This window comes from Aspergillus caelatus (assembly GCF_009193585.1).
Source record: "Aspergillus caelatus strain CBS 763.97 unplaced genomic scaffold BDV27scaffold_13, whole genome shotgun sequence".
Classification (NCBI taxonomy): domain Eukaryota; kingdom Fungi; phylum Ascomycota; class Eurotiomycetes; order Eurotiales; family Aspergillaceae; genus Aspergillus; species Aspergillus caelatus.
This window is the reverse complement of record NW_022475276.1, coordinates 138,031-159,244: the sequence shown is the minus strand read 5'-3', so window position 1 is coordinate 159,244 and position 21,214 is coordinate 138,031. Positions and strand designations below refer to the sequence as shown.

Genomic DNA, 21,214 nt, shown 5'->3' with positions numbered 1-21,214 from the left:
GTATAGGAGGGCAACCAGTAATCAATTTATGCTGTGTTTCGATCCTAGGAAATTTAGCTGGCGATGACACATAGGGGCTGACTAGACTCACCACCGTACAGGAGAGGCTAGTTGATATCTACCCACTTAGTATAATCAGCAAACTAAATCAGCAGAGGAACTCACGCGAGCAATTCAATAAGCAATTTAAATGCTAAGTGACTTCTATCCTTATTCTCATAGCGCCCAACTGAGCTCCGGTCCATGATCATATTCGAGTGCAGGGCCATAGTGAACAGGTCGCTCCACAGGGCTAGTCTCAATTAGCCTGCAACCCCTAGTTTCACGCGACGGACACGGGCTTTCCAGCAATGATATGAGAGGTAAAAACTGATTTGCCACGCGAGTGACCCTCAAAGGTTAACAATGAGAATTGTTTCAAGGCAGACTTCAATTGTTCAAGCATATTTGAGCTTTAACTCTGGCCCTCACTCGCAGATATACCTATTCCGGTCCGACTGAATCAAACTTAAAGAATGAACAATCGCACGGATAGAGACAACAGTGCGGTGTGGGGTGACACAAAGAAAAACTCCGTCTGTGAAACTCCGGCGGCGAGAGCGAGAGCGAGCTATATCAACTGTAGCTTCTCGACTACCGCCGAACTTCATTCACAGATAGGGAGATTTCCGCGCATTCATTGAGTGATTCCAAACTGCAACCTGTCCATCTATCCAACACACTGGCGAACATGTAGGTATAAAGTGATGAGGATCTGGCCCATTGGAAATTGGCAGCAGGCTGATCTGTTTCAGTATCGCATACATATTCACCTTAATTAATCACATCTTTCCATGTCGTGCACGATCTTCTTTCCTGTGCTTCTCTGGTAGGGGAAGATCGGTATACATATGGGGTCGATATTACATTGATGGAACATTTATGCTGGCAGATACTCCGCTGAAAAAAAAGAAGATGGATAGGAGGGTAGAGATGATGGAGGAGGAGACTGTTCCCCTGTCACCTGACTCCGCAGCTACTGTAGCCCTGGAGTCTCCGTCGCTGTGCCACCCATCGTCCTCCAGTATCAGCTTCAGCGTGGAGTTTCAGCACAGGGACATAACATTTTCTCTCACCATTCCAGGCACCTATTCTGCTCTCCATACCCTACAGAGAGATGCGTTTCTTCGTTCAATATCATTGTCTGACACCGAGGATATAAAGCAACCCGTGGAATTGGCGCTAACTTATATCGAGTTCCTCCTTTCTCAGAAATGGATTGCAGGATCGGCTCTGGCAGTCGTATTGGAGGCATTTAACATTGAGTTTGTCGGAAAAAAAGACATCCATTCTCTTATTGCTGAACTTACGTCGAGATCTGAGCAACGACGGCGGTGGTTACGCATATATTACGATGCAGTTAACCGTGGGTATGAAAACGGACTTGAAGATCATGGCAAGGGTGCGGGACATATCCGAAGTAGCCTTTTTCACAATGTCGAGACGAATCAGTTTCAAGTTATAGCACTGTTTGGAGGCCAGGGAGATGCGAGTCACACGTGCGTGGAGGAACTTTCCGAACTATACAACACATACCAGTCGATGCTCGAGGTCTTTCTACAAAGAATGGGCTCGAGGCTTGCCGAGCTCTGTCGTCTGCCACAGTGTCGGTCATACTATCAGCGACGATATTTGGACATCGAGGCTTGGATGACAGACGCCACTGTGGTCCCTGAGAGTGCCTTTGTGGCCAGCGCCCCTGTTAGCGTACCTGTGATTGGATTGTTGAGTCTCGCTCGATACATCGTTACTTGCCAGATATTGGGCATATCCCCTGGGAAGATGCGAACACTGCTTTCTGCTACCACGGGGCATTCCCAGGGCCTTTTGGTATCAATTGTCGTTGCTATATCGGACTCATGGGAGTCACTTTACGATAATAGCAGATTACTGATGGATGTTCTGTTCTGGCTAGGATGGGAGTGTCATAATTGCGCGCCTCGAATTGTAATCCCTGCGATGTCTACTAGACACGAAGAACATGACGTGGATTCCGATACACCATCATACATGCTTAGTGTTCGAGGGGCAACACGATGCCAAATTGAGGATATACTGATCCACATAAACCGTCGCTTGAGGCGAGAAGCAAAGCTGTATCTGGCGTTGGCAAATGCTCAAGATCAATTCGTTATTGCCGGTCCATTTTCATCTTTATTGCATCTAACCAGCTACCTCCGAGAAGCCTGTACCCCTGGTTCAAATCAGAGTCACATCCCATACAGTAGCAGAGGGCCGTCTCTCCAGCATAGCTTTCTGCCAATCAGCACACCTTTCCACACGCCATATCTTCGTCCAGCTGCGGATTCTTTGAAAGAGAGGTTTTCAGATAGACGAATTCTCCCGCAGCAACTGGCCATCCCAGTATACGACATCAGGACTGGTCATGATATCCGTGCTTCGGATGGGAACGTCCTGCATTTGGCATTTGATGCTATTGCCCATGAAATTTGCGATTGGCCCTCTACGCTAGGCTGTTCACCCAACGTCAGTGCTCGCCAGCTCCCTGTGTCACATATTATTGTCTTTGACCGTGGCGGTCTTGCTTCATTGGTTAAGAGAATCAAAGAGGGCCAGGGGGTTCGCGTAGTTCAAGGCTCTGACCTGGATTCCCGGGACCCCGAGCTAGGGACCATGAAGGATCTATTCTCTCCCCAGCTACTTGATTCCGCGACCAGACTCCAAACTTGGGGACAGCGCTTCCAACCACGATTGGTCCCAGGACCAAAGATTAGGATTGAAACACGCCTTACGCGGCTTTTGGGCACTCCTCCAATTATGGTTGCTGGTATGACACCCACTACGATGCATTGGGACTTCGTTGCAGCCATCATGAATGCAGGGTATCATGCTGAGCTGGCTGGGGGAGGTTACCATAGTGCCGACAGTATGGCTTCAGCCATCGATCAGCTCGTCAAGAATATTCCCGCCGGACAAGGCATCACCTGTAACGTGATTTACGCCAACCCCCGTGCTATTAGGTGGCAGATGACTCTTTTACGTCGTTTATCGCAGGAAGGTATCGCGATCGACGGCTTAACCTTTGGAGCGGGTGTCCCTTCGCTAGAGGTAATCACGGAGTACATTCAAACGCTAAATTTACAACATATCGGTTTTAAGCCTGGATCAGTGGCGGCCATCCGAGATGTGCTTAGTATCGCCAGGGCTCACCCAGACTTTCCTTGTATCCTCCAATGGACTGGTGGGCGTGCGGGAGGGCATCACTCCTGTGAAGACTTCCATGCTCCCATACTCAGTATGTATGGACTATTACGGCAACAACCGAACATTTATTTGGTCGCTGGCAGTGGGTTCGGGAGCAGCGGCAGCATCTACCCATATCTTACAGGCTCATGGTCAGTCCAGATGGGATATGCGTCCATGCCTTTTGACGGAGTCCTTTTGGGTAGTTGCATGATGGTTGCGAAAGAGGCTCATACAAGCAAGGCTGTCAAGGATGTTATTACGTCGACATCCGGATTAGACGACAATGATTGGGAAATGACATATGATGGACCTGCCGGGGGAGTAGTTACAGTGAGGTCGGAAATGGGTGAGCCAATACACAAGATAGCAACCAGGGGTGTGCGTTTGTGGGCTGAAATGGACAAGACTGTTTTCAGCCTCCCCCGACAAGACCGTGTCGCGTATTTGAACAAACATCGTGTTACGATAATCCATCGCTTGAATGCCGACTTCGCAAAGCCATGGTTTGGTCGCAACCCACAAGGGACTGTACTTGACCTGAAGGAAATGACATACGCCGAGGTGATGAATCGGCTTGTGGAACTAATGTATATTCGTCATCAAAAGCGTTGGATCGATTCGTCTTATGTGGATTTCACATACGCATTCACCGTCCGCACCTTGGAACGTCTGCCGGCGGACCTGAAAAATTCAGAGCCTCTTTCTCGTGCATCACTTGAGCTCAATCCAGCCTGCTTTGTTCGTGCTCTCATCACTGCATGTCCAGCTGCAGCTGCAGAAGTCTTGAATCCGGAAGACGTCTCATTCTTTCTGATGCAAACCAAAAAAGATAACCAAAAGCCTGTTAATTTCATACCCGCTCTGAACGACGACTTTGAGTACTATTTCAAGAAGGATTCGCTGTGGCAGTCGGAGGATATTGACGCTGTAATTGGTCAGGATCCAGGCCGAATATGCATTCTTCAGGGCCCTGTGGCAGCACAGTATACATGTGATCGGGGAGAATCGGCGAAGGAGATCTTGGATACTTTGCTATATTCTCTTAGTGACTGCCTCCAGCGAGATATATGTGCGGAGGAATTGACTATCGGGATTGATAGTGGCTTAGTTACACCGGATTCATGGTCCACAGTCTCTCCCGGCACCAAGGATTTCTTCATGGAGGGAATTTCCACTCCATCTTCCACGACACTCTCTGACTCCAGTGATGATCCATGTGTGTGTTCATTAACATTTCCTTACAGTCCTGATCGAAACGTTCCCGTTTGGGTACGGGCAGTTCTGGAAGATAGGTTTGTCTTGCAGGGCCGGCTGCGGCGACCGAATCCTTTCCGAGAGTACATGGAAAAGTATACCGAATCCGCTATCCAGTACAATTCCGGTCGGTCAGAGATATTTGTAGCGGCTCAAGACACTATGGGTGTCAAATCTTCAATGAGAATCACATGTCAGAATGGGTTGAAGGTTATTGTCGAACTTCAGCCTCCATATAAAGCGGACAATTTGCAGCTACTCTACCAATTTGATCCTAGCAGGGCCACCGTCAGACTGAGCGAGATCATGGAAGGCCGGAACGAGCGCATTAAGTCATTCTATAGTGATCTCTGGCTTGGTGAGCGCGCAACTAACTGTATAGATCTGCACGGCACTTTCGCCGGGCGACCAATAAAGCTTATACGTGAGCGGTTCGAGGCGTTGGCCTTAGCCGTTGGTGTAGCGTTTCCCGACCATCGAATTGTGACATTAGACTCAGACATTCTGCCTATTAGCGCCGGCATTATTATTGTTTGGGATGTGATTTGCCGCCCTCTTGTTCTCTTGAAGGTTGAAGGGGACCTGCTTCGGCTGGTTCATCGATCTAACACGGCCGCATACACTCATGGTGCAGCACCTCTGAGGCTAGGTGAAACAGTCAGCTGTCAATCACGGGTCCAGGCTGTCTATATAGAAGATTCGGGCAAGGTGGTGGTTATAGAAGCCCGGGTAATTCGCTCTGGGGAGCATGTGTTGACAATCACGTCAACATTCCTTTTCCGAGGTTCTTTTGACAACGTGCAAGATACCTTTCGCAAAACAGAATTACCCGATTGGAAGGTAAACGTGGGATCGAATGTAGAAGAGACTGTGCTAAAGTCGCGGAAGTGGTTTCATCCCATCGCTGCTCTACCTTCGCTAGTAGGCAAGACGGTGATGTTCAATATTGAGAGTCACGTTGCGTATAAGAAAAACGGATACACCAGCCTTCGAGTCACTGGCCAGGCACATACCAGGACAGGCTTCAAACTTGAGCATATTGGTGACGTGGATTTCGCATGTGATGATTGTCTTGGAAACCCCGTTTCGGAGTTTCTTAAGCGCAAAGGGATTGAACAAGGCGGCAGAGTAGACTTTGGAAGACCTGGCTGGCCTGGCCCATCATCCTTCGAGGTCCAGATGCCTGCCAGCAACCACGCCTATGCTCAAGTCTCGCAAGATTTCAATCCTATCCATGTCTCAACCATTTTTGCCAGCTTTGCCCAGCTGCCAGGCACGTTATCCCATGGTATGTGCACATCGGCAATTGTGACTGCGGTCCTCGAGCACTTAGTCATAGGGAATGATCGGTCACGCTTGCGACGTTTTTCTACTGAATTTACGGGGATGGTAATGCCTTCGGAGAGGTTGACAGTGCGATTAGAGCATGTGGGAATGGTTGAAGGGCGAATGCGATTTGTTGTAGAGGCATGCCGAACTAGTAACGGAGAAAAGGTGATGGATGCGGAGGCCGAAGTGGAACAGCCTGCAACAGCGTACCTCTTCACGGGACAAGGTAGTCAAAGTAGTGGTATGGGCATGGACCTATACAATAGGAGCCCTAGAGCGAAGGCGTTGTGGGACGAGATTGATGCGCATCTATATGACGCTTACGGTATGCCCTATACTATTCTTGTCGGCATATTTTCACTCACAGGGAAAATAGGCTGGTCGATCCTGGACATCGTCAGGAACAACCCGAAGACGCTCACCATTCACTTTGCGGGGAAACAAGGCCGTAAAATTCGCGGGAATTATCTTTCCATCACAGCGGAAACCGTGCTTCCTAACGGTGACTGTGTGAAAAAGCCAGTTCTGGCAGGGCTCACACCGAAATCAACGTCTTACAGATTCCATGACTCTAGGGGACTCCTGTATGCGACGCAATTTGCACAACCAACGATTCTTCTGTTCGAGACGGCAGCTTTTGGAGAGATGCGTGCTAAAGGTTATGTATCACGCGAAGCGATATATGCTGGCCATTCCTTGGGGGAATACGGTGCACTGTCTGCACTGTCAGAGTTCATACCAACAATTGCTCTCGTAGAGTTAGCTTTTTACCGGGGGTTGATGATGCAGGCTTCTGTGGCACGAGATGATGAGGAGAGCGCAAAGTATGGTATGGTGGCTGTAAACCCAGCACGTGTGGGTAAAAGTAGGTACCCTCTACATAACGTTTATTGGATTATAGGAAGAAGCTGACCAACGCAGGTTTTGATCAAGCTTCATTGAGCACTATGGTCCACACGATCGCTGCTGAGAGCCGGGAATTGTTGGAAATCGTGAATTTCAACGTGGATGGGGAGCAGTATGTGTGCTCGGGCACGGTAAGTTGCCAACAATTTCCCCGGCGATCGCTCAATTCTAACATGGTGATCCTCAGTCAACCAATCTCTACGTGCTTGGAAAATTGATGGACCATATCGCACAGTGTCCCAATGGGGCAAAACAAGTACAGGAGATGATGGACTCCACCGACGCGTCCACGATGGAGCTCCACACCATAATCCGCGACCTCCTGCATCATGCCAAGGATCCTCCTCAACCAATTGAACTGCAGCGCGGCCAAGCAACGATTCCCTTACAGGGCGTCGACGTGCCCTTCCATTCCAGTCACCTCCGTTCAACAGTTGATATGTTCCGGCAATGTCTACTCCGGCCAGGGCTTCTGGCCTGTAACATAAATGCTGAAGAGCTAGAGGGGAAGTATATCCCTAACCTAATGGCCCAACCGTTTTCGTTAGACGAGAAGTATATCAGACAAGCTTTCGACTTAACCCAGAGCCCAGTTCTAGGAGAAATCCTAGGCGTTAAACATACGTGTTAAGCAGTCTGGTCATCGCGGCGAGAGCTTGGATATCTTGTTTTCCTTTGCTTCCTGGGCCCTAGTATTCTTTCCTGGTATAACTCTTCACCCTACAATGTGTTCTCCTTTGTCCAATATTCTACCTATACCTCTATAAAGCCGAAGTTGGGTACTGCTGTTGTATAGATAGCTCTAGAGAGACTAGAAGAAAATTTCAGGTGATTGCATTCTTTTCCCGCCATGGGTGCGAAAGCTTCATAAGAATGTAGCATGGATGATATATATAACCGAATACTCCGTCCATAGAACAACACACTTTCACCAGGCGGAGTAATCGTTTACGCAGACTTTTGATATGAAAAGGTGGACGCGAAAAAAGCTATATTTCAGTTTCATTAATTTCTGAAGTTTTATCATGCCCCAAGATGCTTTCTATACGCTACTTCCAATTGTCTCAACATTCCATCGATATCGAAATGCCAGATCTTATGAGACCGGCGTTTGATCTCATCATACCCCTTATCCATATCAGAGCCGCACTGCAGGTCATTCCATTCATAGATCTCACAAGCCTCGCGACTACTCCTCACCAACCATTGGGATCGGTCACGACGCACTGCACTAAATGCTGCAAATGCGGCCTGAAGCGCCACAGGTTTCCGCCCACCCGGAGTCCTGATACGCGACTGCACCATGTCCAACAGAACAGCCAACGCCAACACATCCTCAATGCCAATACCAGCACCGGCACCATGATGCGGTGACGACGCATGAGCCGCATCACCAGCGATACACACGCGTCCGCGCGAGTAGGTCGGTGCAGGATAGTCTAATGAGTCGAAAACACCCCATTTCTCCAACTCAACTGGCAGTAGATCAATTATGTCTCTCACCGTCGGGCCCCAATCCGCAAAGGCGCCCGCTACTTCATCTTTCGTCGCCAGCTGTGACATACTGCGGTCGAGGGGCCAGTCATTGGGGTCCGTAACGAAGGCCGCCACGTTCATGAGTGTCTGCTTGGCGACTGGGAAATGAAGGACATGCGCGTTCGGACCGCCATACATATGCTGGTTGTGGGCGCGGTAGTGACCCAATCGAGCCGTCGCTTGTTCCATGGGGATTAACCCTCGATAGGCTACCTTGTGGGTGTAATGCGGATAGGAGGCGGGATTACCTTCGCCGAGGATGAGCTCGCGCACACGAGACTTGATGCCATCGCAACCGATAACTGGGCGTATATCAACATCATCCTTGCAAGCACAGGCATCGAAATTATTAGAAACTCACCAGCATCCGCCCTTCCAACACTTCCGTCACAAAACCTCAACAAAACCTTGCCCACTTCATAATCCTCGACCCGATCCAACCTCTTCCCTAACCTCACCACACCCCCGGGAATGAGTCTCATAATCTCCTCCAAGAAATGCGCCCGATGACACCCTTCAAACCCCTTTGGCCCCGTCGCCAACTCATAAAGCTTCTTCCAGCTCATATCATCCAGACCATCGGGGTCATGAGTATACCCATCAATAAACTGCATATTATTATTCGGATTCCCTGGGTCCCCGTTCGTCGTAGATACGGCAGCAACACAGTCAACGATACGCTCGTCAATCATCGACATGCACCGTCGGGCGTTGGCCGTGAAGGCGATTCCGGCGCCGGCTTCGCGGGCACCCCGAGCTTGCTCGTAGACTGTGACTTTGATGTTTTTGGCCAGGAGGCCGAGGGTTAGGATTGCGCCGATGATACCACAGCCTATGATGGCTATTTCGAGGGGTTCGTCTTCGATGTCGAGGGGTGGGGCATCGGGGTTCCGGCTGGTTGCTGGGGTTGGGGTACGATTTGTTTGAAATGAAGGGAGCCATGATGGGCAGAGACGCGATAGGATGCTGGTGAGCATAGTGATCATTAGTATATTGTTTTAGTTGAAGGAGTTCTCTTGTCGCAGCCTTTTACGGAGAGAAGAGGTGCGTCGTAATTCTATGCTCGTATGGATTGAGCTCTATGTTTGGGGAGGGGTTCATTGGAGCAACTGTGCTGGAATGCGCTGACTAGCTTCTGGAGTCTGGGTTACCAGTCTTCTACGCTATAACACTTAATGATTGGGGCATTAGTTCATGATATCGGCGTAAATCTACGGAGTATTAAACTGTTCGACGGTGTGTCGAGTCGGGGGGGCTTGAGTGGTGAACGACGGGGTTCAGGAGAGAGTTCGATAAAACATGTTCCTTTAGTCATTCCTGACCTGAACTTGGCATTATGGTCAATTGCCTATTTGTGCGTGGTGTACATCATCACTAGAGCGTCTGCCGGTATACTGACATACGTTTGGGCGATATGTTCAATGGACAATCAATTTCGTGCATAACATTAAATGCTATATCATCTGAATCATTTACAAACACTAGATCAGTCTACCTGCATGTCTTCTCCTATTTGGTGAGCCTGTATAATCTCAACTGGACTTAGGAATCCAGAACTACATGCATACCAAGCAGTGGCAAAATACTTAATCAAAGATGGTATGCCATCTGTCCTACAACGGCTGATGGTACCGGCGGAGATCATCGGATGATCTAAGCGGACGGACGGGAGGGTAGGGCCGGAAGGTTAAACAAGTCGATTGCCCCGTTGTTTCCCTATTGGCTGGGCCATGGCCCTGGTTGCACGTGTGTATGGAGGATTCTAGTTGGTTGGGTTATGGAGCAAATGATTGTATATCAATAAATATATGAGTCATTTTCTTTTCTCCGTGACTCTTGAAGCAAGGCGAGAATGCTGGTGACCGAGAGCCCCAGTCTTTTCGGCTGTTTGCGTGGTTTATAGTACTTGGGTGGTAATGTGAGGAAGGCGCAGCCAATGGGAGCCAGCATGGACGGTCTACATCGTAGCAGCAGTACGACGTTTCTCTGCACTGGTTCATAGTGGAGTGAATCCCGTAAAACTGGCGTAGAGTAATAGCGGAAGGACCTCTGCATGCATATGCAGTCCAAATGGTTAGTTGCACGTAGTAGTAGAACGACAGTTAATCGGGTCTATTTTGGCCGGGGCGGACTTGGTATGGAAGTTCTCAGTTGGACCAACCATGGGGCGATCCATGCTTTTCGTGGTTTTGGTTCTCCACAATGCTGTGTGTGATAAGTGAGACCATCGATGTGGCGACCTTGGTCCAATCTTAGAAGGGGGGATCGGGGGCTTGCTATGGAGTCAAAAAAAAAAAAAAAAAAGATATTGGCGAGTCACTGCAGAAGACTGAGCCAACAAAGCGCGTGCAAGATACTAGAGAAGCATCCAACAGCCAGGATTCGTAGTAGTAACACACGCAACTACTAGCCGGCCGGCGTGTAGCTTATGCGCAGCCAATGGGTTGCCAGACGTGCGGTCAAAGTGAATACGGCGAATGATGTTAAGCAATTGTACGTCTAGCGTGGCTCTATGGAAGAGGTAGTGATTACTCCTATAATATCGTTAAGACCTGGAACGTCTCCTGGCGATGCTGGCTGTCTGTAGCGCCCAACCCCGCTCGGTGAGACATAACAAACACAATCCTGTAGTGACAGAGACCGACGCAAGGGCTTTCCGATTTCCAGATGTTCACATCGCCACGAATATGAGGTAGGTGACAGTCGAGCAGAAAATGAAGCCATTGCCAGTGGGCACGAAGTTGAAGCTGGTTTGTTTTTGCAGTCTCTTTTCCATAATCCATTGCATTGACATCTACCTCAGGAATACCTACTAACAGGCCTACTACGTCTTCATATCCCTGTTCAGCGGCAATGGATAATGCTGTTCCGCCCCACAAATCTCTCCAGTTCAATTTTACATTCAATTGATGATCGGTGTCTACGGTCACTGTTGGATCTTGTTGTCGCGTTCGGTGTAGCAACAACTTTACAGCGGTGAGACTTCCACTCCCTGCTGCTAGTGAAAGAGGGGATCGATATTCAAAACCCCTCCAATAAATATCAATATCAGTTCTAGTCACGAAAATCTCAATTGTGGATGAATGCCCATTCTGCGCTGCGTAACAGAGAGGTGTTTGCCGCCGATCATCAAGGGCATTGACATCTACATCATTTTGCTCAAGTAAAATCTCCACGACATCCGTATGGCCATTTTTTACGGCGTGATGCAACGCCAGTTGCCCCCAAACGTCCCTTGTGCATATATCGGCCTTCCTCGCCAGTAATGCCACTTATCGCTCCTGACCGTTTTCCGCTGCAAGCGACACGGCAGTTTGACCATGTTTATCCTTTTTGTTGATATCTGTTCCGGGCCAGTGCGTCAGCAGATCGAGTATCGACTCCTGGCCGCTTAGAGAAGCAAGATGTAGTAAGGTTTTGCCCATGTCGTTTGTAAAATTTGCGTCAACGTCAATCCGATGTAGAAGTGCTTGGACAACTAAGAGATATCCTCGAGAAACCGCGAGTGAAAATGGTGCATCCATGTCTTCATTCTTCATGCCTGGGGAAGCGCCTCTGGATTTCAAGGCTTGCAACAGAAGCTTGTATTCCCCTTCGCCTGCTAGTATATGGAGTATACTGTTCCCAGACTCATCCCTAATTGAGAAATACACTGGGGAAAGTAATGTCGCGACCTGTGGTAGTGCTCTGAGAAATGAACATAGAGTAGGAAGGTCTAGCCTCCCGGCACCAAGCAGAATAACCTCGTACGGTAGGGCAAGTCCCCTGGTCATCGCGAAGTTAGTGCAAACTTGCTTTGACAAACGGTGGAAGGCAGTTCATAATGATTTTGAAATTGGCTGTTGAGTCCTAGATTTAAATAACGAAGTGCTAGACTTTTTTTTATCTTAAATGAATATAGACGGCGCTGACAGTGACTGCTCGATTCTTGTAACAAAGAACTCTTGCAATGCGACACAGGCTTGCGGCTTGAGGTCTTCCATATTTCATTATATTCTAGTGGCCCCCGTTATAGCTCTTTGTATCTCTTTGTATACCGATCTTTATATATCAAAATGTATGCCGGAGGCACTCGAGGTACTCGTTACTGCGGAAGCGCATGAGCGGACATTTGGTAGACGACGCGGAAGACAGTATCTTCCGATGATAAAGTCTAATTGCTGAGTAGGTGGCCTCCATCTCAAACATGATCTCCAAAGATCGATGGCCAACTTTGCGACACATTCCCGAGGAGTACTTCAAGTCCTCTGCAGGAGGAATTTGCCCAAGATATACCTGGCTCCCTACTCTGCTCTTGCCATGATAACTCAAATTCTCTTAGCTTGCCTTCGAGTTCCGTCTCATTGTAGCCCGTCTGATTCTTCTCACCAAGATACTCCACGAAAATAGACCATCGAGGCTTGTAGTAAGAAGAGATAAGACCCGCCCAGGCCTTAGACGCATAATCGCTGATCTCCCCGGTAGGACCCCACAGAGTAATTTGATTTCGGGCATTATACTCAAAGAAGTCCTTTGATTCCATGGTGTCTCCCCAGTCTCTGGCGCTCGAGATCCAAGTTGACAGGGAGAAGTTATCATTGCATGACAAGACTTTGTCAATTGCCGCTAGCAGATCAAGAAGCCTTTGGCTCCGCGAGGTGAGTTCCGCGGTTCTGCTCTCTCTTGACGACTTCCATGAACTTATAAGGTCGGAATAGACCTTGACAAAAGCGTTTCCCATTAGCTGACGGGTGATATCAACCATATCATATTCATATGCGGGGTTATGCCAGAGTGACGGTTCTTTCCTCGTCGCATTCATAAACAAAGCCCATACTTCATTCAAAACACTTGGATCATAATTAATAGATGTAGGAGTAGGAAAATGACCAACACGACCAGCCAAGCCATTGATAGCCGGCGAAATCGCAAAGATCGACTTTGTAACTGAATATGTCGTGAGATTAGTGTTATTATAGACCGTCTTGCGCATCAGGTCCCACGCCGTATACAGTTCATTCGGTACTGAAATGTTTCCGGAATATCGGCTTCTGACCCAATCTCGAAAGTATGTCCGCGTATCAATCGGTTTCGCCGACCAAGCCTGGTCTAACAGTAAATCATATACGACCTCATTGCCTTCCTGGCCTTCCATGGTGAGCCCGAGCCCTACAAGCGAATTAGATTGATGCAAAGCTTCGATAGGATTCGATGTGATGTTTATTATTTGCCCGTACATGCCCATATTCCCACCGAAGTCGTGTAACTGGCACCAGATCCAGGGCTTTCCGAAATACGACTTGGTTCGTTGCCACTGCGGCTTCGACTCCGAGTAAAGGTCTAGAATGAGCATATCATCATTCCTCTCCACTCCACTCAAGTAGGCTGAGATTCGACTGGAATTCCAAAAGTCCTTCTTATCATAAAACAACCACCCCTGCATCATCCATACCGCAGCGGGATTGACAGTTTTTAAAGTCCGCCAGGTGTGGCGTGACAAGTTCCGAAGATACCCCAGCTCCCCAGAGGCAGGATTAATCTCATTAAACTGATCGAGCGCATAGACATGCGTGATATTTCCAAAGGCACGCATTTGCCTTGAGATCACACTCGTCTGTAACTCGGCAAAGGTCTCATCAAGCGGACTCAAGAACGACACTTCCGTAAACCTTTTTGGAAAACCCGACCATTGCGATCCATTCACCACGGTCGCATGAGGTCGAACACGTTTTATACCAGGCGGTACAAACCCTGGAAAAGCGGGAAGTACAGGAGTCATGCCTAGTTCAACAATTCGGTGGACAACTTTCTTCTGTAGCTCGAACTGTGCGTTGAGCCATGAGATGTTGACTCCGTGGCCACCCCAGGAACCTTGGATGTTCCCGAGTCGGTTCCATGCTTGGAAAGCTGGGCCGCTGAAAAATGGCAGTATCTCCTCGTCAGTCATTCCGATCTCTCGAAGTGAGTCGAGGAGGACCTTCTCGTAGCCGACCCATGCGAGGATTAGATTTACGCCTCGAAGGGCGGCCCAGTCGAGTTCTAGCTCCCAGTCTTCCCATGTCCAGAAGACAGTTGTGTACGAGAATGTTACTGAACAATGTACGTATCAGTACGAAGGCGTTTTATTACTCAAAAATGAATCTGAAAGGGCCATGATCAACGAGCTCTTTACCTGGATTGAGATGGTACCGCCATGTGACAATACTTTCACCCTTAAGCGGCACATCGAGTTTGGGAAGAGATGCCGGTACAGTATGTAGACGACTACCGACAAACCAGTAGATATCCACACGGGCGATGTTACTCAGGTATCGATGCAGACTGCGTGGTTTGTTAGCGGAGCGGGTTATGGTAGAATCGCAGGTTGCGGTTGGAGATTAAATACCCTGCGGCAAGCGCGCTTCGAGAATTTCCTTCCACAAGGATTGAGCCATTAGTCTGTGTTGACACAGTGTACACATCACGATCGCGGTTTCCAGTGCTGGATTTAGGTGCTGAACTGTTCAAAGAGAACACGAAGTTGTCAACCTGATCTGGTAGTCTCCTTCGGACCAGATCGATGATCCCCTGCGTCGGATGCTGTCTACTGACGGCGGCAGTGGTTAGAAGGAGAAACCTGGTCAGTACGATCAACAATAGTGTTGGATGCAACATTTCACTTTAGCCTGTTTATGGCCTTTTGTCGTGTTACCGAATTTCACGTTTGACGATGGTGTACTTGCATGACACGGAGACAGAATGTCGCAAAGTTGTGGTTCTTGCGGTGGCTGAAGGTTTGGTCCTGGGAGTGGTGAGCGTCCAGGGCGCTCCACCGTTGTAGCTTCGATAGTGATAAGTCTTTTTACAAAATAATGGTCCGGAAATAAATTGATCGTTCATACAGCGAATGTATTCACGGGGTCAGCCGAGGATCTTGATGTCAACAGCGTAGATTAGGGTTCATGGATTGACGTAAGAGATGCCAAGAGTACAAATAAACAGAATGGAATGACGTCTTGTAACCAAGAAGTTGAATCATCACAGCAATGCAGCGCCCGATAAACTAACTGGATAAAGATAAAAAAGAATTATCACAGGTTGTTGAGTCCTATCCAATATACTCAACCAATTCCTTCCACATCTCATCCTCTGCCAAAGCCTCAATTTCACTCTCATGCAGACAAAACAGGCCCTCCATACCCTCTCCATGCAACATCGGAGCAATATACGATGAACAAGGCAAAGGCTGGAATGTCGGTCTCCTCATCAGTCCAGGTTGTCCTAGCGGCCCGAAATCTGGAGCCTTAACATGTGCAATAGACGAGCAAGAAAAGTCCGTCTGCAGGTTGAATGACCCGCCATAGGCGATATCCGATTTATCCGGCTCATTAGCGATGAAAGTGACATAGCTACGGAGGGCATATTCATTGCTGATTTCCTGTACGTCTTTGCGGAGGAGCGAAGCAAGCCGGGAGAGGGAGCTTTCGGCGATGTCTTCGAAAGTGAGGCGCGTATTGCAGACGCGGACCATATGGCCTAAGTAGGCAGGGGTGAGTCTCATAATACGACGGAAGTCGACGGCTCGGCTAAGCTTCGAGATTGCGGTGGGGGTTTGAAGTTTCTTTAGACGGATGGTCGTGATCCGTTGCCAGCAGAACGCAGTGATGGCATCATTCAAAGAGACGGACTCCGTAGAGGGATCGAAATCTTCTGGTTTACTGTTTGCCAGATCTTTGATCTTGTTCACCGAGTCCACCGGGAAGGAATAGTACCGCCATTTATAAGGGGCCAGTACATCCGATGGTGGAGGCGCCTTCATAATGACAGGTGGTTTAAGCTCGCTATGATCGAGCAGGGGCTCATCTGCGCCGAGCAATCGAATCAAAGAACGACGATCGCGGTTCCCTTCGTGGAGTTGAAAAAGAGGGAATTGATCCCCACGCAAAGCGGTGGCCAACAAGTTGATGATTTGGAAAATCCCTGTCCCGTCAATGATATTGTGCTGCGCGGCCACATCCAGTAACAATCCGCCGCGAACAATGTTTGCCTGGAAGTCTAGAACAGGAGCCGGGTCCTCCTCTGTGTCCTGGTAGGCTTCCGGAAACGCCACTCGTGAGCTCAACAGGTGCCCCGGCAACATGGATGACGGCCCCCGGGCGGCGCATAGCTCGTCATACGAAGGACATTCGGTGGTGCGATCTTGGACGCGTACGAAGACGTGGTCTTCAGATTCCCATTTTTCGCAGCTTGTGACCTTGAACGCCCCGGAACTTCCAGCGCCACTTCCCTCATTGGTGACTTTCCCAGACAGATACGGAAATGACTTCATCACGAGGCGAACAGCGCGCTCGATATCCTGAATGGCGGCTTCGCGCTTATCACCCTGAACAGGGAAACATATCGACATATGGCTGTAACTTTTGAGAACCGGAAGCTGACCAATGACATCCTGCACACGTTCGAAGATAGACATTCTGATGATTTCAGCCCTCACTGTGACGGACAGCAGACCCGGAGATCGGTCTGGTTATTTGAAGCTGGTAGACTGTGAACTCAAGAGAAGACCAGTAGGCTAAAAGATAACGGCTACAATGTCTGGAAGAATCCAGCTCCAACATAACTGGAACATTGTTTGTTTTCTAAGATAAGACATGGCCGTAGAAATGGATTGGAGCGACCGTCATCTGTTCGACAAACACTAATATTAATATTGAGAAAGCCCGAGCCGCCGGAAACTCCGAGTCCAGTGGCGAGTAAACACTGCGGCTTAAGTCAAGATTAAGACGTGGATATGACTTCATTGCCATGACAAAGGTTGCATGCAGGGTATCTCCATATATGCGAATTCTTATACGTGTTGACTATACGGTCTAGTCCACAGCACAAGTTCGTGGCAATTTGCAACCCCTAGGGCGAAATGAGCGCCATTTCCCGCCCTTTACTCGTGCTCAAGAAATTCGAATTTAGCATTCGATTGGCAGATACAGTACAAGGAATAGAGCGTCCTCTCTAATGCGTACTGGCGCACTGGCGCCATGCCATGCATTGATAGTCGCTCGTGGCTTGTTTGATCGCCGGCCACACATCAAATTTGGCATTCGCTTGCCCAATCAAGCCAGCATGCAATGGCTCACTGCCCCAGGGGCCCCCGAAGTGAGATATCCTTGTCTTCTGCATGAACGAATGGACAGATATTTGTTCTCTTTGACCACAAGGGACGTGCTTGCGGAAGAGGCCTGTGGAGTCTAGATCCTAAAGAGATTTATTGCCAAGTCGTACGTATATCATGTCCTAACCTAGAATGTCTTTCCCCCTTCGTGTCATTTTACCCGGTCGATATTAACGAACGACACGCGTTTATTCAATGTCCTCCCACGCCGTATCAAGTAGAATGACACAAAGACACTCAATAATTACTGGGACATTCATGTACTGTTACTGGAAGTACATGTTTGTTGACCTTGTTGACCTGCCAAGCACGACCGATCACCAATTGGCCTGGAAAGAAAAGCTGACACTAGCAGCATAGTGGTTTTCAGAGCTTACTGTTCAATTGCAGGCACCTGGCTCCAAGGGAGGAACAAAGGGTCACCCATATGGCGGCGACCTAAGCCTGTCCCACCTAGAGAATATGTTAACTTCAATATGTGAAGTAGGTATCACCAGACTCTTCTAAGAAATTCGGCCAGCATGGTGTGGAACAGTGCGATCTAGAATGTTCCTCAACGTCCAAACCATCAGTACTAGGCTTGTGGCTTTGGAAAATGCACAACAGCTGCTTTTCTGCGAACAACTTGAATGGTGGCGAAGACGTCTAACTTCTTCCCGTGCCTGTGCCCGAGCTTTAGTTGGTAAGACACGAACTCGTACTACCGGTCCTGACCAAACCAATACACTGTCCTTCAGACAAACGTTGCAGCTGCATTACATGATACTGTTCGGTCGGAGCACTTGATAACGCAGAACACAGAATGGCGGTCGCCTGCTGAGATATGCCGTGGCTTCATGTCGTTATGTCGAGCCATGAATTAGATATTCAATCCCAGAATGGCTGGAATTGTAATCGCAAAGCGTCTAGTATGGGCGAGTGGAAGGTGTAGAATGCCGATGAACTAAATTAGTTCAATGTCTAGCCTTTGGGTTAGCTTTCAATTTTAGTAGACAGGTCGTATGACACGCATGAAAGGTCTGTGCGAATCATATATAGGGCATTTGAAGCGTGGGCGTTGATCTACAGGGGGTACATGCTCACTTGAACCGCGTTTTCTGCCTGAAGATAAGCACTTGGGATCCCATAGTGGCTTAGAGGACGACATCCCCTGTTAAGGCCAAGACGCAAATATGTTCAGCCAGCAGGGGCCCGTCCCGAAACAGTGTGAGCCATTCAACGTAATTCTGTTGGGGGCGTTTGATTAGTCTATCTTCCAACCCACTAGGCGTTTGGTATCACCGTCGCGCACCAATTAATATATGGTTGGGCAACATAGCTGCGGTGTTGCTTTGCGATGTCGGCTAGGATGAGACTGGACAGTGTTGAAAATTGCAACCCAAGTGTATGTTGGGTGGAATGAAGATCCATGTGCGAAACAAAGTGAGATGGAAACATACAGGTGTATTGCAGATGGTTTCATTATATGTCAGGCCAGACGGACGATGTAGCCCGCCTCTTGGATTTGGTAATGGACGGAATAAGTTCATGTATTCCCTCACAACAGGCTGAGCCGTGCACCTATCCCAGACAATTGCACGCACAGGAATGCCGTGCATCAGACAACTTACACTTTATCTCCATATGTAAATGCCCCCCGTCGGCAAGCCGAATCGCAGCGGGGAGGACTTGCCTGTTCTTCAGCAAAGCATTCCTCCATCGCAACAGCCACAGAACATTAAGAGCATATAATTCTTGGTCTCTGCAGAGCATAAAATGGTGACCACGCAGAGTATTTCCCGACAACGACCTGGTTCCGCCTGCGAGGAATGTCGTCGACGCAAGGTCCGCTGTGACCGTCGACGCCCACAATGCCAAGTGTGCTTCGAGACTGGGATCGATTGTAAGATAAGCACCACGAGACTTCCAAGGGGACCGCGAAAGGGTCAGCTACGTACATTGAGAACACGAATCGGTAAGTCTTGTTCGGTGTCGGCAAAGAAAAGATTGGTGCTCATATTGGCCAGCTGCCCTTGAACGTTGTCTGGCCGATCAGCATCCGGGAATCAATCAGCAAATGGCAGGGCTGTTTGATGGTTCTGGAGTTGAATGTGACTCTGAAGAAGATCCTATCCGTGATAGAGCCACACTGCCTGAACAAATTCCCGAAATATGTTCCGACGATCAGCAAGGAGGTGGGTCGCCACGGTCCCCCAATCCTCAGTCCCGACCATGCGGACTAGTGTCCGATCTGATGCGCGCAGATCTGTAAGGCGCCATACCAAAAGCTCGACACATTCCCAAGGCGCAAACTAACCCTTACAGAGACCAATTGTACTTTGATCGTGTGCATCCCTTTGCTCCCATTTTACAGCGCTGGCGCTATCACGTATGGGCGAAACAGCCCAGGAAGAGCGAAGCTCAGGTGTGCCTACAGTATGCCATGTGGACGGTAGCCGCTTCGTCATCGGCCCATTTTCAGTGTCTCCGAGACACCCTGTACCAGGAAACGCGCCGGATGTTGGATGCCATGGACCTCCAAAGTCCCATTGGCGGGATAGTAGCAGTGGAGCAAGCCCAGGCATGGGTATTGGTTTCTGTTTACGAGTACATGCAGCTGTCGCCTCAGCAGGCTTGGATGAGTGCTGGTAGATGTTGTCGGCTGGTCTTGGGTATGCGGCTGTACGAGATAGATGATCCTAATAGCCCGGTAACAATAGCTCGGGAGCATGAACCGAACTTAGTGGATTGGACTGGGCTGGAGGAGCAGCGGCGAACCTTTTGGATGGCCTATTCCCTGGATCGGTTTATCAGTTTCCACAACGCGCTGCCATATACATTAAATGAACAGCTGGTATGTCATATTATCAAGGGGGGATATTACGCATCTAATTAGAGCAGATTGCGACTCGGCTGCCAACATCGGAGGAAGACTTTCAAGCTGGTCATCCTGCAGCAACTCAGTTTCTGCCGGAAGTGATGACGGGCTACTCAAGCAGCCATAGCTCTAGCGGCCAATCATCCTTTAGCGAATGCGTCATTCTAGCCACAATATGTGGCCGGGCACTCTCGCACAGACAGCAGTCGGCTGTGGAGCAGATCAATGGAGATTTGGCTGATGGACTGTGGACTCGGCATCAATGGTTGCACGAAATGCTCACCTATCGGATCCAGCTGCTCTCCGTGTCAACACATGTCGACCCAATGCTCATTTTCGCGAGGATTGTAGCGCAAACTTTGGTTTTGTTTCTACATAGCGTACTAGAGGGGATAACATGGAAGACAGGCGAGCATTTGCTAGGTATCTTCGAGTACGAGCGTCTTTGCGTGATGGCGGCGCAAGAAGTTGTTAGCTTGGTAAAGCTACAGGGCCAATTAGGATATTTCAAGGTACTCTGCCTATATGACTAGCCAGAGAAAGTTTATTCACAGTTATAGGTGCATCCATTGACCCCGATCCCGATCATGATGTGTACCGAGTTCTTCACGGCACATGCGCATCTTGATGACTCCTTTGATATCATGCTGCAGGAACTGCTTGAGTGCCTGCAGGATTTGGATCGTGTGAAGAATCTGAGCCAGAGTCCCGGGATATCTACTTAAGATTTAGATTGGTGTCTTCTAATGGGGTCATGAACATACCTAGAGCATATCGACGTGTCCTACTAGTTCTGTCCATTTGGTGCGGAACAAAGCATTTGATTATATGTTAATAGTGATCATCTAGGACAGGATTTGGGTGGATCATAAGTAATCAGCTCTAGTTGGTAGAAACGGCCCTTTCATGCTAAATAGGCTTTACCTTCCTTGATCAAAGCCATATTGTATGATGGCTCT

The 21,214-nt window shown here is 48.8% G+C and overlaps 7 protein-coding genes across 7 annotated transcripts; 3 read left to right on the top strand and 4 right to left on the bottom strand.

The window, feature by feature from the left end:
• Positions 1 to 515: 515 nt before the first annotated feature.
• On the top strand, positions 516 to 7,428 carry BDV27DRAFT_165842 (acyl transferase domain-containing protein; the record flags this gene model as incomplete). The annotated part of the gene is made up of 5 exons (XM_032074039.1): positions 516 to 621; positions 1,025 to 6,154; positions 6,206 to 6,694; positions 6,751 to 6,866; positions 6,923 to 7,428. The coding sequence occupies 5 exons, from the start codon at positions 516 to 518 to the stop codon at positions 7,364 to 7,366; spliced, it is 6,285 nt and encodes a 2,094-aa protein (XP_031932391.1). The 3' UTR covers positions 7,367 to 7,428.
• A 330-nt stretch (positions 7,429 to 7,758) lies between these two features.
• On the bottom strand, positions 7,759 to 9,248 carry BDV27DRAFT_153185 (uncharacterized protein; the record flags this gene model as incomplete). The annotated part of the gene is made up of 2 exons (XM_032071730.1): positions 7,759 to 8,573; positions 8,633 to 9,248. 2 exons carry the CDS (start codon positions 9,246 to 9,248, stop codon positions 7,759 to 7,761), a joined length of 1,431 nt encoding a protein of 476 aa, XP_031932390.1.
• A 2,108-nt stretch (positions 9,249 to 11,356) lies between these two features.
• BDV27DRAFT_14189 (ankyrin repeat domain-containing protein) lies at positions 11,357 to 12,194 on the bottom strand. The gene has a single exon (XM_032069882.1). It carries the CDS (start codon positions 12,042 to 12,044, stop codon positions 11,544 to 11,546), a length of 501 nt encoding a protein of 166 aa, XP_031932389.1. The 5' UTR covers positions 12,045 to 12,194; the 3' UTR covers positions 11,357 to 11,543.
• Positions 12,195 to 12,238: 44 nt separating this feature from the next.
• Positions 12,239 to 13,672, bottom strand: BDV27DRAFT_121090 (C-terminal domain-containing protein). The gene has a single exon (XM_032065277.1). The coding sequence runs from the start codon at positions 13,601 to 13,603 to the stop codon at positions 12,452 to 12,454; it is 1,152 nt and encodes a 383-aa protein (XP_031932388.1). The 5' UTR covers positions 13,604 to 13,672; the 3' UTR covers positions 12,239 to 12,451.
• Positions 13,673 to 15,182: 1,510 nt separating this feature from the next.
• Positions 15,183 to 16,885, bottom strand: BDV27DRAFT_165839 (uncharacterized protein). Its single transcript, XM_032074038.1, has one exon. The coding sequence runs from the start codon at positions 16,700 to 16,702 to the stop codon at positions 15,338 to 15,340; it is 1,365 nt and encodes a 454-aa protein (XP_031932387.1). The 5' UTR covers positions 16,703 to 16,885; the 3' UTR covers positions 15,183 to 15,337.
• A 590-nt stretch (positions 16,886 to 17,475) lies between these two features.
• BDV27DRAFT_121087 (uncharacterized protein) lies at positions 17,476 to 17,858 on the top strand. Its single transcript, XM_032065276.1, has one exon. It carries the CDS (start codon positions 17,594 to 17,596, stop codon positions 17,756 to 17,758), a length of 165 nt encoding a protein of 54 aa, XP_031932386.1. The 5' UTR covers positions 17,476 to 17,593; the 3' UTR covers positions 17,759 to 17,858.
• Positions 17,859 to 19,153: 1,295 nt separating this feature from the next.
• On the top strand, positions 19,154 to 20,980 carry BDV27DRAFT_153182 (fungal specific transcription factor domain-containing protein; the record flags this gene model as incomplete). The annotated part of the gene is made up of 5 exons (XM_032071729.1): positions 19,154 to 19,352; positions 19,405 to 19,645; positions 19,703 to 20,231; positions 20,279 to 20,767; positions 20,816 to 20,980. 5 exons carry the CDS (start codon positions 19,154 to 19,156, stop codon positions 20,978 to 20,980), a joined length of 1,623 nt encoding a protein of 540 aa, XP_031932385.1.
• Between the last annotated feature and the right edge of the window lie 234 nt (positions 20,981 to 21,214).